This window comes from Lissotriton helveticus, chromosome 4_1 (assembly GCF_964261635.1).
Source record: "Lissotriton helveticus chromosome 4_1, aLisHel1.1, whole genome shotgun sequence".
In the NCBI taxonomy this organism is placed as follows: Eukaryota; Metazoa; Chordata; class Amphibia; order Caudata; family Salamandridae; genus Lissotriton; species Lissotriton helveticus.
Window position 1 is genome coordinate 2105345614 of NC_136063.1, and position 14148 is coordinate 2105359761.

General features: G+C 46.8%; 1 protein-coding gene across 2 annotated transcripts in view; it reads right to left on the bottom strand.

The window, feature by feature from the left end:
- COL4A6 (collagen type IV alpha 6 chain) overlaps positions 1-14148 on the bottom strand; it is a 907271-nt gene that overhangs the window by 50949 nt on the left and 842174 nt on the right. For both annotated transcript variants that reach the window (XM_078688783.1, XM_078688784.1), the window contains one exon: positions 2075-2191. In XM_078688783.1, coding sequence (XP_078544909.1) covers positions 2075-2191 — 117 coding nt within the window. The remainder of the gene's footprint in view (positions 1-2074; positions 2192-14148) is intronic.

The following is a 14148-nucleotide window of genomic DNA, read 5'->3' on the forward strand; positions in this document are numbered from 1 at the left end:
CAAAGGGCATGTTCATGAGGTTAGCCTGGACATCCCACGAAAAAGCCGATGTTCTCAGCCTGGCGTGACAACAAACGGCCACCATCATGGAAATTCCCCTGCCTAGCCAGTCCGTCGTGTCCAAGCTACATCTAATGGTGAACTTAACTGCGTCTCTCCCATCTGAAATAGCTTGGGTGAGTAAAGCTCAGACTCTGGGCACAATTTGCACAACTGTGTCCCATATCAAATGGGCATAGCTGCCCAAAAGGCATGTGGTATTCACTGACCGCAATGCCAGACTTGCGGATGATTATTTTTTATTTCTAAAACTCTCCAGTCTCTTGGAATCCCTGTGCGGGGGAGAGGAAGGGAACACGCCACGGGAAGAGGTAGCCTGGGCCACCAAGCTTTGTGGGGTGGGTGGTGAGGAAAAGTGAGTCGGCCGGTGCAGGGCGATGGCGGCAGGCAATCTTCCTATTCACAGGAGCCCCTGTCCTGGGTTTGGACAAGGTACCCAGAAGGACGTATTTTAAGGCCTCATTAAAGGGCAGTAAGGGTTCCAAGCTGGAGACCCCAGGCTGCAGGACCTCTGTCAAGACATTAGTCACTGTAGGGGGATGCACGTCCAGGACCTCCACAGCCCTACGCATCACCATGGCAAATGATGCTCCCTCCTCAGCATGCCAGAGTCTGGGGAGGTGTCCAAACCACTGTCATTACCCAACTCCTCGTACCAGTCCACAACTTGTTGGTGCAGGATTTCTAAGGGATCCTCCTCCCCCTCCCAATCTTTCTCCATCCCTAACCCTTCAGAATAGGGTAGGGTGAACGGCATGGAGCCATATGGCTCAGTTGGTGCTGATCTCTGCGTAGGGGGAACACCCGACCGACTCAATGTCGTCGTGAATGAGGATCGTGGAGGCGCTGGTGATGCCAAGGACCTCGGTGTCGAACGCAACGCCCGGGAAGGTTGCTGTGGAGGTGCGACCGGCATCGGTATAGACCCAGGAACCGGTCCAATGGGAGGCCTTGCCCAGGACCGCAGGTGTGGGTTCCACGGGGGTCCCTACATCCTCTGAGGCGCACCAGAGACACAGTAAATGGGGGTCAGTGACAGACATGGCGTGGTGACAGGCGCCACGTGGCTTGAATCCCCAAAGTCTTCTTGCTCCACATGCCTAAACACACCAACGAGGTCGACAAAAGTGTTGAAAAAACGTCTGTCAAAAATTGACAGGGGGTAGCTCTCTTCAACATATCGGCACTGGCTGGCTCAGATAGAAAAGAACTGACATCAGCATGACAGAGTGGTGGTTATAGTGATGATGCTGACATCACAACTCCGACGACGCCAAACGGAGTTGACTGACGCCACCTACCGGCACGCAGGGATACTGCTTAGAAAAAGCTTCCGGATCCAGCTTAATGCTTGAAAATTCAGATGTTTATGTACGTATTTGTGTTCTGCAGATGCTTCCGACCCCTGCATATCCCTTCTCATTCATCTTTCAGATTCTGTTTCCTTACTCACCCATGTTGTTTCATAGATTCATAAAGTGTGTGCTCTGTCCTGTATCCAGGATTCCCTCATAGAACTGTGTCTGGTTTCTGGCTGTTTGAGATGCATTATCACTAGTGTGGATGTAGTTCCTAAGCTCCTGTTATGTGTATGCTTGTTTGTAGGCCTGCTAACGTGGTTAGTTAAGGTTCCTGTGTGTAGCTGTTGGTAATTGTTCAAGGTCACACCATCTGGAGGACTGTTATATGCATTGCATGGCTTGGATATGGCTGAATATCTGTCAAGGGTACTTAAGAGTGTGGTGGATTGTTGTGTGTGGACTGATAATATTTTCAAAGCATAAATACAGGTCACTTCATTTAACTTGACAAAAACATGTTTATTCTTCTCTCACCTCACAATAGGGGTTTCTCCTGGCTATATACAACTACACAATTCTATGAACTAAAGTAGCCACCAAACATTATGATGGTAACACTTTACAACACTCCTTTTACCTAGTGTTTCGTGGTGTTAATGCAAAATACAGCTACTTTAAGGACACACATTATGCACAATGTATGAAACAATTACCTTCAAAACCGACAGGTCCAGGAATACCAGAAAAACCAGAATCTCCGAGTGGGCCAGGATCACCAGGCAAACCATTAATTCCGGCTTGACCAGGTTTACCAGCAATGCCTTTTGGACCTGGAAGACACAAGCTCTTAAAATAAAGCTGCTACATAGATTGCTCTTCAATGCACGCAGTGATGAGATGGATGTATATCTATTTGCGTAAACATAGCCTTCTTTAATACAGACATTGAGGAAATGGATTCACACGTATTAACATAAATAGAGCCTTCTAGACAGAGGCGAGATGGTTCCATGTCTATTTGAATAACGTTGCAGACAGTGATAAGACAGACACACATCTAATAGTATAAACATAGCTCTCCTAAATTGAGACACTTATGAGATGGATGCATACCTATTATCATAAACGAATAAGTTACTTACCTTTAGTAACACCTTTTCTGGAGTGGTTTGTGACTGGCTGAGGTGAGTCCGCTTTTAGCAGCTAGTTGTTATGGTATGGTAAGGCTGGTATTCCAAAGTTCTGCATATGGGGTGCAACCGCAATCACTTCTGTGAACACACGAGGTGCACTGCTAAGGCCAAAAGGAAGCACAGTGAACTGAAAGTGCTCTTGGCCTACCTGAAACTGCTGGTAGAATTTGTGAGACTGCAGGACGGGGATGTGGAAACAGGCATCCTGTAAATCAAATACCACCATCCTGTCTCCTGTGTTCAGTGCTGATAGAACTTAGACCAGGGTAAACGTCTTAAAGTTGTTCTACCAGAGGAAGAAATTCAGAGGGTGCAGATTGAGGATCGTGCGAATGCCTCTGTGTATTTTGGCACCAGGTAATAACTGGAATAACAACTAGTCTCTGGTACCAGCACCATTCCTATCGCTCCCTTGGTAAAGAGAGCCTGTACTCCTCCTCAGAGTATAGACAAGAGGTCCTCTTGTAGTAGTTATGTGGGTGGTATCTCCAGAGGTACCCGAAGAAGGGTAGGGAATATCCATGTTGCATGATCTGGAGTACCCATTGTGCGGACGTGATGCTCCTCCAACCGGGAGGGTGAAAGTTGATGTGCCCCGTGCTCGGGGATGCATCCTGAGTGTGTCTACTAGAGGCAAGTATTACCATATAATTATCCCTACCTTTTGGTCAAGTAAACTAGAGGGATCAGGACTTTAATGAGAGATCTGTATCCTGAAGAAGGCCAGTGACCCATCAGGGCATTTGGAATAGGCTGAAACATGTACATAATACATGCAGACAGGGTAATGGAGATGTAGCTTCTCCAATATACTTGCTCTTTTCATATTTTAACCCTGTCAAGGGGGGCCCATAATAAATAAAGATAGGGACACCCACTTAGACAGTTTTCAATATCTTTTCTTTCTGCAATAGGGACCCCTCCATGAAAAAAGTATTTTCTGTAAAAAATATGCGCTACACCCCGAGCGTAAGTCTGCGTTAGGGTGTGTTAACAGCCCTAGTATGAAGCATGCCACTATTAAGTGGGTGAGAGCAATTTAAACAACCCTATGGGTTTTCCAGTATGTTTTTCCTCCTTTATTGTCTTTATTGCCCATATTCCCAGTTCTCTAGTAGATGAACTGTCCCCCCCCCCTTTTTTGTCCCTCTCGTTTGGTGAGTTTTATAATATCTATAGTACCTATAGTATCTTCTTCAGAACTCTGGGCAGAAGTGGTATGGGCAAAAAGACGCACAGGAGGCCTGAACTCCACTTGCTACGAAAAGCTTCACAGAGCGATAGCCGCCATGGAGACTCCAGGGCACAAAACTGCTGAAACTATGCATTTTCTTCGGCGGCGAACAGATCTAACCAAGGCTCTCCCCACTGCTGAAAGAGCCCTTGTGCCACCACTACTGAAGATGCTATTCATAATCCGCTAGGCATCGACGGCTGTGTTCGTCTGCCCTTGCGTTCTGAGACCCTGCCAGATGTTGAACTACTGTTCCAGTTATGTTCAGAGACGCAGGGCCTCTTGGAAAAGGGTCCATTACCCCACTATGTCCTTCTTGTGTAGTATCACATTGCGGTGGTGTTGTCCGTGAACACTTGAACTAACTTCCCCTTGAAAGAGGAAGAAATGCTTTAAATGCTAGCCGGATCACCCGAACTCCAACAAGTTGATGTGGAGCCCAGACTCCGCTGGAAACCAGTGTCCCCTGATTGCCACCTCTCCCAGATGGCCGCTTCATACTAGAAGTGATGCATCTGTAACTACTGTGAGATCTGGATGTAGAAGGGAGAGGGGACTGCCTCTAACCGAATCACAATTTGTAAACCACCACTGCAGGTCTTTTGCTGTTCCCTCCAAGATCTGAACCATGTCGAAGAGATTCCCCTGATGCTGTTCCCAATAGAACTTCAGGACCCACTGCAGAGCTTGCATACGTCACCGGCCGTGATTTACCAACAGGACGCCATGAGTCCCAGCAGCCTCAGAGTCAATCCCACGAAATCCAGGATAGAGACTGAAACTTCTGTATAATAGCCTGAATATCCTGGACCAGCTGCTCAGGAGTATAAACCAAAACTGCACAGTGTCCAAAACGTGCCAATGAAAGGGAGCATTTGAGAAGGAGTCAGGTTTGACTTTGGCACGTTTATAGAGAACTCGAGCGAATGCAGGAGGTTTGCTATAGTCTGGAGGTGGGAGACAACAGTCTGGGGTGAAGGTGCCTTCAACAGCCAGTTGTGGAGATAGGGGAAGACTGACACCACTAACCTGCGCAGATGAGCTCCACCCACTGCCATCACCTTGGTGAACACCCAAGGGGTGCTGGTAAGGCAAAAAGGTGGCACAGTAACCTGAAAGTGCTTGTGGCCTGCCTTGAACCACAGGTAAGGCCTATGACCCGGCAGGATGGGGATATGAAAATACACATCCTGCAAGTCCAACACTACCAATCAATCTGCTTGGTCTAGAGCAGACAAGACCTCAGTCAATGTCGGCATCTTGAATTTCTCCTTTTTGAGGAAGAGCTGGACAGTCTGAAGGTCCAAAAGGAGCCACAACCCTGTTCTTTTTCAGAATCAGAAAGTAGAGGGAGTAGCTACCCCTGCCTACTTCTGAAATTGAAGCGCTTTATATGGGAAACAACCTTTACATCGCGGTCATTAGACCGCTTTGCCTTTACAACGCGGTCGTGACAACAACCACGTTGTTACAACGCGATGCAATTACTACGCAAGTCATTACATCGACTTGCAGTAGATGACAATCTAACATAAGAAATGGTATAATTTACTATTCCAACACCTTCCCTACTGTTGCGTAAGCTGGAGTTGGAATAGTACATTTTACATTCCTAATGTTACAGGGCCATCTAGTGCAAGTCGATGTAATGACTTGCGTAGTAATGGCACCGCGTTATAACAACGTGGTCGTTGTAACGAGGTTGTTGTAACAAAAGCTTTGTTACCTACCGCTTAGTAAAAGCACGCGTTGTAATGTGCTATCTTTGTTTTATATAGCTCCCTTGGCCAGGAGAGCTGTAACTTGGAGTAATGCTAGATGATCCTCCACCAGCCGTTCTTGAATTGCCGTAATAGGAGGAGGAAAAAAAAGAAAAGGAAGAGAATACACTTCCTGAATAATCTGCAAGACCCAGCTGTCCGATGTTATGGACCTCCAACGGGGAAGATGGTGATGAATACTCCATCTGACTGGAGTGAAATGGTTTTGCAGACTCAAACTAGGAGTGCTTGGAGGCTGGCTGTAGCTGCCAAGGGCTGGGTGGCAGATGACTTCTGGCTACCATTTTAAGGTCAGAATGAACCCCGTCCACCTACAACTTAGGAAGTCTGCGCAGGACAGTGGCTGGTATTATGGCTGACATTGTTGAAAACCCCTTCCAGTGCCCCGAAAGGGGCGGAAGCTAAACTGAGGTGTGACCATGAGGTCCAAGGATCTAGCCGTAGCACAAGAATTCTCGAAGTGCTCCAATGCCGAGTCAGCTTTCTCTCCAAAAGAGCCGTCCCGTCAAAGGGCATGTCCATGAGATTAGTTTGGACATCATCTGAGAAGCCAGATGTTCTGAGCCAGGTGTGGCACTGTAAGGCCACCGTCGACGAAACCGGTCTGCCCAGCGAGTCAGTCGTGTCTAAGCCACAGCTAATGGTGAATTTTGCTGTATCTCTCCTTCACTGCCTGGGAGCGCACGTCCCGGGCCTCCTCTGAGACCTGTGGCAACACTTGCACAACCGTCTCCCAAGGGTGTGGGAGAAACTGCCCAATAAGCATGCAGTATTCACCGACCGCAATGTCCGGCTGGTAGAAGAAAACATTTTCTTCCCAAGTGTGTCCAGCCTCTTGGATTCCCTATCTGGAGGGGCGGAAGGAATGCGCCATGGGATTTCGAAGCCTGAACCACTAAGCTCTCTGGGGTGGGGTGTTGGCTGAGGAAACTTGGATCGCCTGGCTCCGGGCGATGGCAGCGTGCAATTATCCAATTCACAGGAGTCACTGTGCTAGGCTTGCACTACGTGCCTACAAGGACATCTGTTAGTGCTTCATTAAAGGGCAATAGGGGTTTGGAGGTGGAAGCCCCACAATATTAGTCCTGACCTGCACAGCAGACAGCTCCAGTCCAAGGACCTCTGCTGCCCTCTTTACCACCATGGCCTAAGAAGCTGCCTCCTCCGTAGCCACAGTTGGCAGAGAGAGCATATCAGTATCTGGATAGCATATCAGTATCTGGAGATGTGTTCGGTCCACTAGCCTCTCCAAGATCCTCAGACCAGTCCAGCTGTTCCACTGGAACTTCCAGTTGATGTTTTAAAGGGTCCATAGACCCCTACCAATCCTCACCCATACCTGAAACTTCCTCAAAACGCACAGACAACAACATAGAACCTCCTAGGGCAGTGTGCATTATATTATATGTGAGGACCTATCTACATGAGCAACTATGCCCCTGTTTAGTTCAATTACTTGATGGTACAAATGATCAGGGAAGCCAGCTTTAGCCATCTTAAGTATATATGCAGGTCACTGGTCATTACAAGTTTCCCAGCTACATGATGGCTTTACTGAAACTGATGGTGTTTGGTATCAAACACCTTGTCTTGATAAATCTGTACTGTTACCAGTACTAGATTTTATTCGACATGCACCCAGAGGCCATTTTAGAGGTGCCCCCTGAAAAACGTACTAATGTTTAGTGGGCTGGCTGACTGGTATGGTCCAGCCTGTGACCACAGACAAGTTTCTGACCTCTGCAGGTGAATGTCTATGCTCTGAGGCCAGAAACAATGCTTTCTCCGGGGGAAAGTGATCACACCTCCTCCAGCAGGTCGCCTAGCGATTTCGCATATCAGGGCAAAGGGTTTCAAAGCCCCTGCAGCCTTTGATACGCCACCCAGCTTCCCCAAAGACCTGGGAGATGCCACCCCCTTGCCTCAGGCCCCACCAGGACAGGTAGGAAAATAGCTATGCAAGTAGGCGTGTTGCACCTCTGGGCTAGTCACACCCCTTAGGTGGGCTACCTGATGTGGTCTATGAAAGAAGGGTTCCACCATCTTGTTTTGGTGGAATTAGGAACTCTGGGACAGGGTTATGCCCATTGCACACAGGAAATGGTAGTGACCTCAGGGGTTAGTAGCACATTGGCTACTACCCTTTACTCCCCTTAACACCCCTACATTTAGCATTTAGTGCCCCCCGTACACCAGGAACTCAGATTCTATTCCTGGGAACTGAAGAGGACAAAAGAAGAGCACTTGCAAAGACCCAGCTCGTCCAAAAGCGGTACACCCTCTCCAACTCTTGGAGGACTGCCCAGGACTTTGACAACCAGTTAACATCTCCCTTGGGGTGGAGAAGTCGTCCCGTACAGTTAAAGGCACCGAGAAGCATCTGCCGAGTTCACCGTGTTGCTGGCGATCGGGCCCACCGAGGAAGCAGCACTCCAGAAAGAGGTCTTTGTTACTCTAGGAGGTCAGATCCATCCCCCTGGCAAGTTTGGAGACACTGGGATCTCCAGGGGCTGTTCAGCACCAATACTCTGCTTACCGGAGCATTTGCAGCAATAAAGCCTTGTTGCGTGTCCAGTTCGGACACCACTGACTCTGACCGACCAATGAGGGAATTCACGATCCATGAGAGCTTCATCAAGAGAGGCCCTGCTGCCCTGTTCCCGTCCTCTCTCCAGGTCACCCAAGAACCATGGGAGCCTCTAACTCCTGGGACCTGCTGGACATAACGCTTCTGCACCCGAGCTCCCCAGCCCAGGCTCACATAAACAGATGGTGTGGTGTCTCTGTGGCCCTGAGACCCTCAAGAACCAAGCCACTCTCCACCCACCCACCCCATTTCTGCAGGACTGGTCCCCCAGACCTCCTTTGCAGCCTTTTTTTTACAGTTACTTGTCCCCATTGACTTTAGCGTGTAGTGTTCGGGGCTACCACAGCTGGAAGCACCTCTGCACCCAGACATCCCAGGGCACGTAAACTTGAACTCCTGGTGCTTTCTTGGACCTTGGCCCCTTCATATCTTAAGTCCAAAAGAACAGTTCTGCAAGTCATCTGTAAGTGTACCTATGCAGGGTATGTTTCTCCCATAAACAATATCGCATTTGAGGCTCATGCCTCAAATCTGACAGCAGTCATTTTCAACAATGTTTACTGTACAATTTGATAATGTCTAAAGCACTTCCATGATTCCGATAATCTTAAGTGCCAACATTTATAAAAATCTAGGTCATTTTTCTAAATTGGTCTTGAGTTTCTTCTTGAGTGAGCGTCTCATTTACTTACTCTGAATGTTCAACAAATGCTCAACACTACCCTCTGATAAGCCTGAACTGCTTGCCTACACTACCACAAACAGAGCATTTGGGATTATTCATTTAAGCCCTGTAAGACAATAAGGGTCGTCTGTACTTTCTACATAATGTACCTCATCTTGGTACTGTACATAAAAAGCGAACTTCCTACAGTTGCCCTACATGTTCTAGTTTCAAGTTCTCTTGGACCAAGGAGGGGATGCGCCACAAATCAAACAGGTGAAAACTGTTCACCCAAAATTGGTATATGTCTGACAGCCAAATTTCCAGTGGTGGGTGGGAGGCGCCTAGAGTCTGATCTAGAGGAAGAACGGTTTTCCATTTCCTTGTTTTCCTTGAGGGAATGAGCAAGCCATACATGCAGACGGAGCTAACGACTGGTGTGTACAAGAGAGGTTAACCATCCACCAGACAAGTGAGAGCATGACTGGACTGGGCGAATCATGGAAGCCAAAGTGGAGGATTTGCAGCACTGCAAAAGTATGCCCAAGAATATTCCTTCACTGACATAGTTGTTCCAGTTGCAGCACTTGCTTATGAGTGCCTGAGGACTCAGTGACGCTAAAGAAGGAACTGACACTGGCCTGTGGCACTGCTTGAGTGACTGAAGCATTACTGTTGACAGATCCATGGCACTTTTCCATAGGTACCTGAGCAGCCTGATCTTCTGAAGAAGAGACCTGTGAATCCATGGCACTCGTCTAGGAGTGTCCGATGAACTGAGACTATGGCGTGTTCTGGCATTTTTCAACTGTGTGCCTGTGTGGACTATGCCACTGAAAATGGAAGCTGCTACTTTGAGGCACTTGCCAACGTGTGCCAAAGCAACTGAGTGACTGTCCCTGGAACTATCCTCAAGTGTGCTGATTTGGATCTAGCTTCTGCTGACCAGAAGTGCCTTGAAACTACAAAGTCATCGACTCTGGAAGAGTCCTGCATGAACAACTAATCCCAGGAAGGCCCCAGAGATCTTCCACTGGTCCAGAAGGTCAGTCTGTGATAAAGGGGCCCTCCTGTTGCTGAGACCATCAGCCCATACGAATGCCGCCATCTGAAGATAGACACATGCCAAAGATGCCTCTAGGACACAGTCATTGGACACATACTTGCCAACTAGGAGAGGAGCACAAGCCTGGCCCCACAACAGTGCATGCAGAGTGTGGGGGACACTCAATGATGTGGGTTATGTATACTAATGTAAGGAAAAAGGGTCTCCTGCCACAAAAATATTTGCCCAAGGCAGGGATAGAGTAATTAACACATAAGAAAAACTCAGGCAACTAATAACTAATATCACAAAACTTGAGGCACATACTGAGACAAAGAGACAAAGCATGCATCAATTAGAAAAATATATTTTTATTTATTATTATGATATCAATGTATCTATCATATATATATTTTCTACACAGATAATCATTGTCATGGATTACAAAAGCGGTGGTTCATTCATAACTCATACTCTCCTAACCTCACACAATCATACAATTGCACATCTCTCTTACACACTGATGAGAACAACAACACGGAAAATGTTACTTACCCAATATACATCTGTTCTTGGCATATAGAGCTGTAGAGTCATATGCTTTAGCTTAGATTGCCATCTGGTGTTGGGTCCGGATGTTTGCACTTTGTTTTTGTTCAAAGAAGTCTTGTAGTCACGAGGTAGGTGACTCCTCTATTTGGTGAAAGTGCGCATGGGCATCGACTCCATCCTTAGATTGTTTTGCCATAAAGGGTGATGATGGAGTTTGTAAAGTAATAAAATAAATGTCCTTGTAAATTGTATCTAAGTAAGATATCACTGCAACAGGTAAAGGTGCCGGGGAGGCGGGTGGATGCATATGACTCTACAGCTCTATATGCCAAGAACGAATGCATACTGGGTAGCATTTTCCGTTCGAGGCATATGAGCTGTAGATCATATGCTTTAACATAGACTATAAAGCAGTTATTTTGAAGCGGTGGCTAACCTGTAGCTGTTGCAGGGATTTGAAATAGTGTTTGTAAAACTGCCTGGCCCACACTGGCCTGTTGTTTTGCTAAGACATCCACACAATAGTGTTTTGTGAATGTGTGTGGTGTAGACCATGTTGCAGCTTGTCAGATGTCATCTATTGGTATGTTTCCTAAGAATGCCATAGAAGCCCCTACTTTGCATGTAGAGTGCGCTCTAGGAGGAATTGTTAGTGAGCGTTTAAATTTGATGTAGCATATTTGAATGCACTTAACTATCCACCTTGCAATGCCTGATTTTGTAATGGGATTGCCTTTATGTGGTGGAGTAAAAGCAACAAAGAGTTGTTTAGTTTTCCGAAAGGGCTTTGTTCTTTCTATGTAGTAAAACAGTGCTCTCTTGACATCTAATGTGTGAAGTGCACGTTCTGCCACTGAAACTGGTTGAGGGGAGAACATAGGCAACTCAACAGATTGGTTGATATGAAAGGAAGAGATGACTTCAGGTAAGAATTTGGGGTTAGTTCTAAGGACCACTTTGCTTTGGTGTATTTTCAAAAATGGTTCCTCTATTATGGTTAGTGCCTGAAGCTCACCCACTCTCCTGAGATAAGTGATGGCTATAAGGAAGGCTACTTTCCAGGGGAGAAATCGTATTTCGCATTTGTGCAACAACTCCAATGGTGGACCCATGAGACTTGTAAGGACTATGTTAAGGTTCCACACCGGAGAAGGTGAAAGTCTGGGTGGAATGAGTCCTTTGAGTCCTTCCATAAAAGCTTTAATAGCAGGCACTCTAAAAAGAGACAAGTGCTGTCTGTTTTGCAGATATGCAGCTATTGCAGTGAGATGTAAGAGTATGGATGTGTACGCTAAGTTAGAACGTTGCAGGTGTAATAGATAACAAATTATGTTTTGTATTGAGGCATCTAGTGGATTGATGTGATTGTTGTTACAATAAACAACAAATCTCTTCCACTTTGCTGCGTAGCATGCTCTTGTGGTAGGGCGTCTAGCCTCTTTGATAACATTCATGCATTCTGGCGGAAGATTAAGGTAGCCAAACTCTAAGATTTCAGGTGCCAAATTGCAAGGTTGAGCTGACTGGGATCTGGATGTCTTATCTCTCCATGGTTATGAGTAAGGAACTTGGGGGAGAGGTGTAGTTTTTGGTGGGAAACTACTGATAGTTCCAACAGAGTTGTGAACCAATGTTGTCGGGACCATGTGGGAACAACTAGGATAAGCATCAGTGAGTGTTGTTTGAGTTTCCGAACCACTAATGGAATGAGTGGGAGAGGTGGAAAAGCGTGAGCAAATATCCCTGACCTATTCATCCATAGTGCATTGCCTTTGGACAATGGGTGTGGATGTCTGGACGCAAAGTTTGGGCATTTTGCGTTTACGTGGGTGACAAACAGCTCTATCTCTGGGAAGCCCCACATTTGGAAGAACGGGATGAGAACTTGAGGGTGAAGTTCCCATCCGTGTATCGGCTGTCATTGATGACTGAGCAGATCTGCAACTTGGATGTGTACTCCTAGAAGATGTTCTGCAAGGAGATATATCTTTTGAGGTATGGCCCATCTCCAGATTCTCTGTGATAACTGACAGCTGTACAGAGTGTGTGTCCCCCCCTGTTTTTGTATGTAGTACACGGCTGTCATGTTGTCTGTGCGAACCAGGACAGCTTTGCCTACTAGATGAAGTTGAAAGGGTTTTAATGCTAGAAAAATTGCTGGCAGTTCTAGATGGTTTATGTGGAGTTGTTTTTGTTGCAGAGTCCACATGCCCTGGATGGTTATATTTTCCCATAGGTGCTCCCCAGTGAGGGATGTGTCTACAGTTAGAACCGGATCGAGAATTGGCCGCCCCTTGGAAAGGTTTTGTATGTTCCACCACTGGAGAGCGATGAGTACGGCCAACTATCAACACCAGATCTGGTAACTGACCTTAAGCCTGGTTCCACTGATGTGCTAAGCATTCCTGTAGGGGACGCATTTGAAGTCTTGCATATGGAATGATTAAAATGCAAGAAGCCATTATTTCGATTAGTTGCATGAACACTCTGGCTGGTAGTGAGTGTTGAGGCTGAAACTGTGAAATTAGAGCTGCCATGTTGCGAATCCTGACTGGGTTGGGGTACGCTAAAGCTGTGCGAGTGTCTATTATGGCTCCTAGATACATCTGCGTGTTGGATGGTTGGAGGTGAGACTTGGTGAGGTTTACGGTGAAACCCAAGTCGTGAAGCAGTTGGACTCTTTTTAGGGTGTGATGTATGCAGCTTTGCTGTGATCTGGTTTTTATCAGCAGTCTAGGTAAGGAAAGACATGAACGTGCGCTCTTCTTAGATGAGCTGCGACTACTGCTAGGCACTTGGTGAAAACCCTGGGTGAAAACCCTGGGTGCCATAGTTACTCCGAATGGGAGGACTTTGAATTGGTAATGTTGTCCGTGAATGGGAATATGGAAGTAGGCGTCCTTTAGGTCTAGAGTGGATAGAAAGTCGCCCTGCTGAAGTAGGGGGAGCACCTGTTGGAGTGTGACCATGTGGAAAGGGTCCGACAGTATGTAGAGGTTTAAATGTCTGAGGTCTAGTATAGGCCTGAGAGAGCCGTCCTTTAAGGGAATTAAGAAATACAGGGAGTATACCCCGGTCCTTTGATGTATTAACAGAACAGGTTCTATTGCGTGTTTTTGTAACAGAGAAAGAACCTCTTGCTTTAAGAGAGTGAGATGTTCCGGTGACATTGCATGTGCTCTTGGAGGAATATTTGGTGGAGTGTTTGTAAGCTACAGGCAGTAACCATGTTGGATAATTTGTAGTACCCACTTGTTTGTGGTGATTGAATTCCAGACAGGTAAAAATTGGGAGAGACGTCCCCCGACAGGAGTGGGATGATCGGGGGGTAGTGAAGCGAAGTCATTGTTTGTTTGCGGGGGAAGAGCATGTGGAATTACCTCTTCATCTATTATTGTTCCCTCTATAACCTCCTCTAGAATATCCTCTGGGCGAGGGTGATTGAGTGTTGCCCTTGTAAGAGGAGGAGGCATGGTCAGTGGACATAGTTTTTGCGCCACCCCTGTAAAACGAGCGGCGAAAGGAACCTCTACTGGCTGGTAACGGTAAAGCCCCCATGGACTTAGCGACCTCATTGTCCTTCTTCATCTTTTCCAGCATGGTATCAACAGCTGGGCCGAAAAGATGCTCTTTATCAAAAGGATGAGGTTTGCACTTCTGCTTAAATACAGAGATCCTGAGCCAAGCATGCCTACGTAATAATATACTTGTGTTGATTCCACGAGATGCTG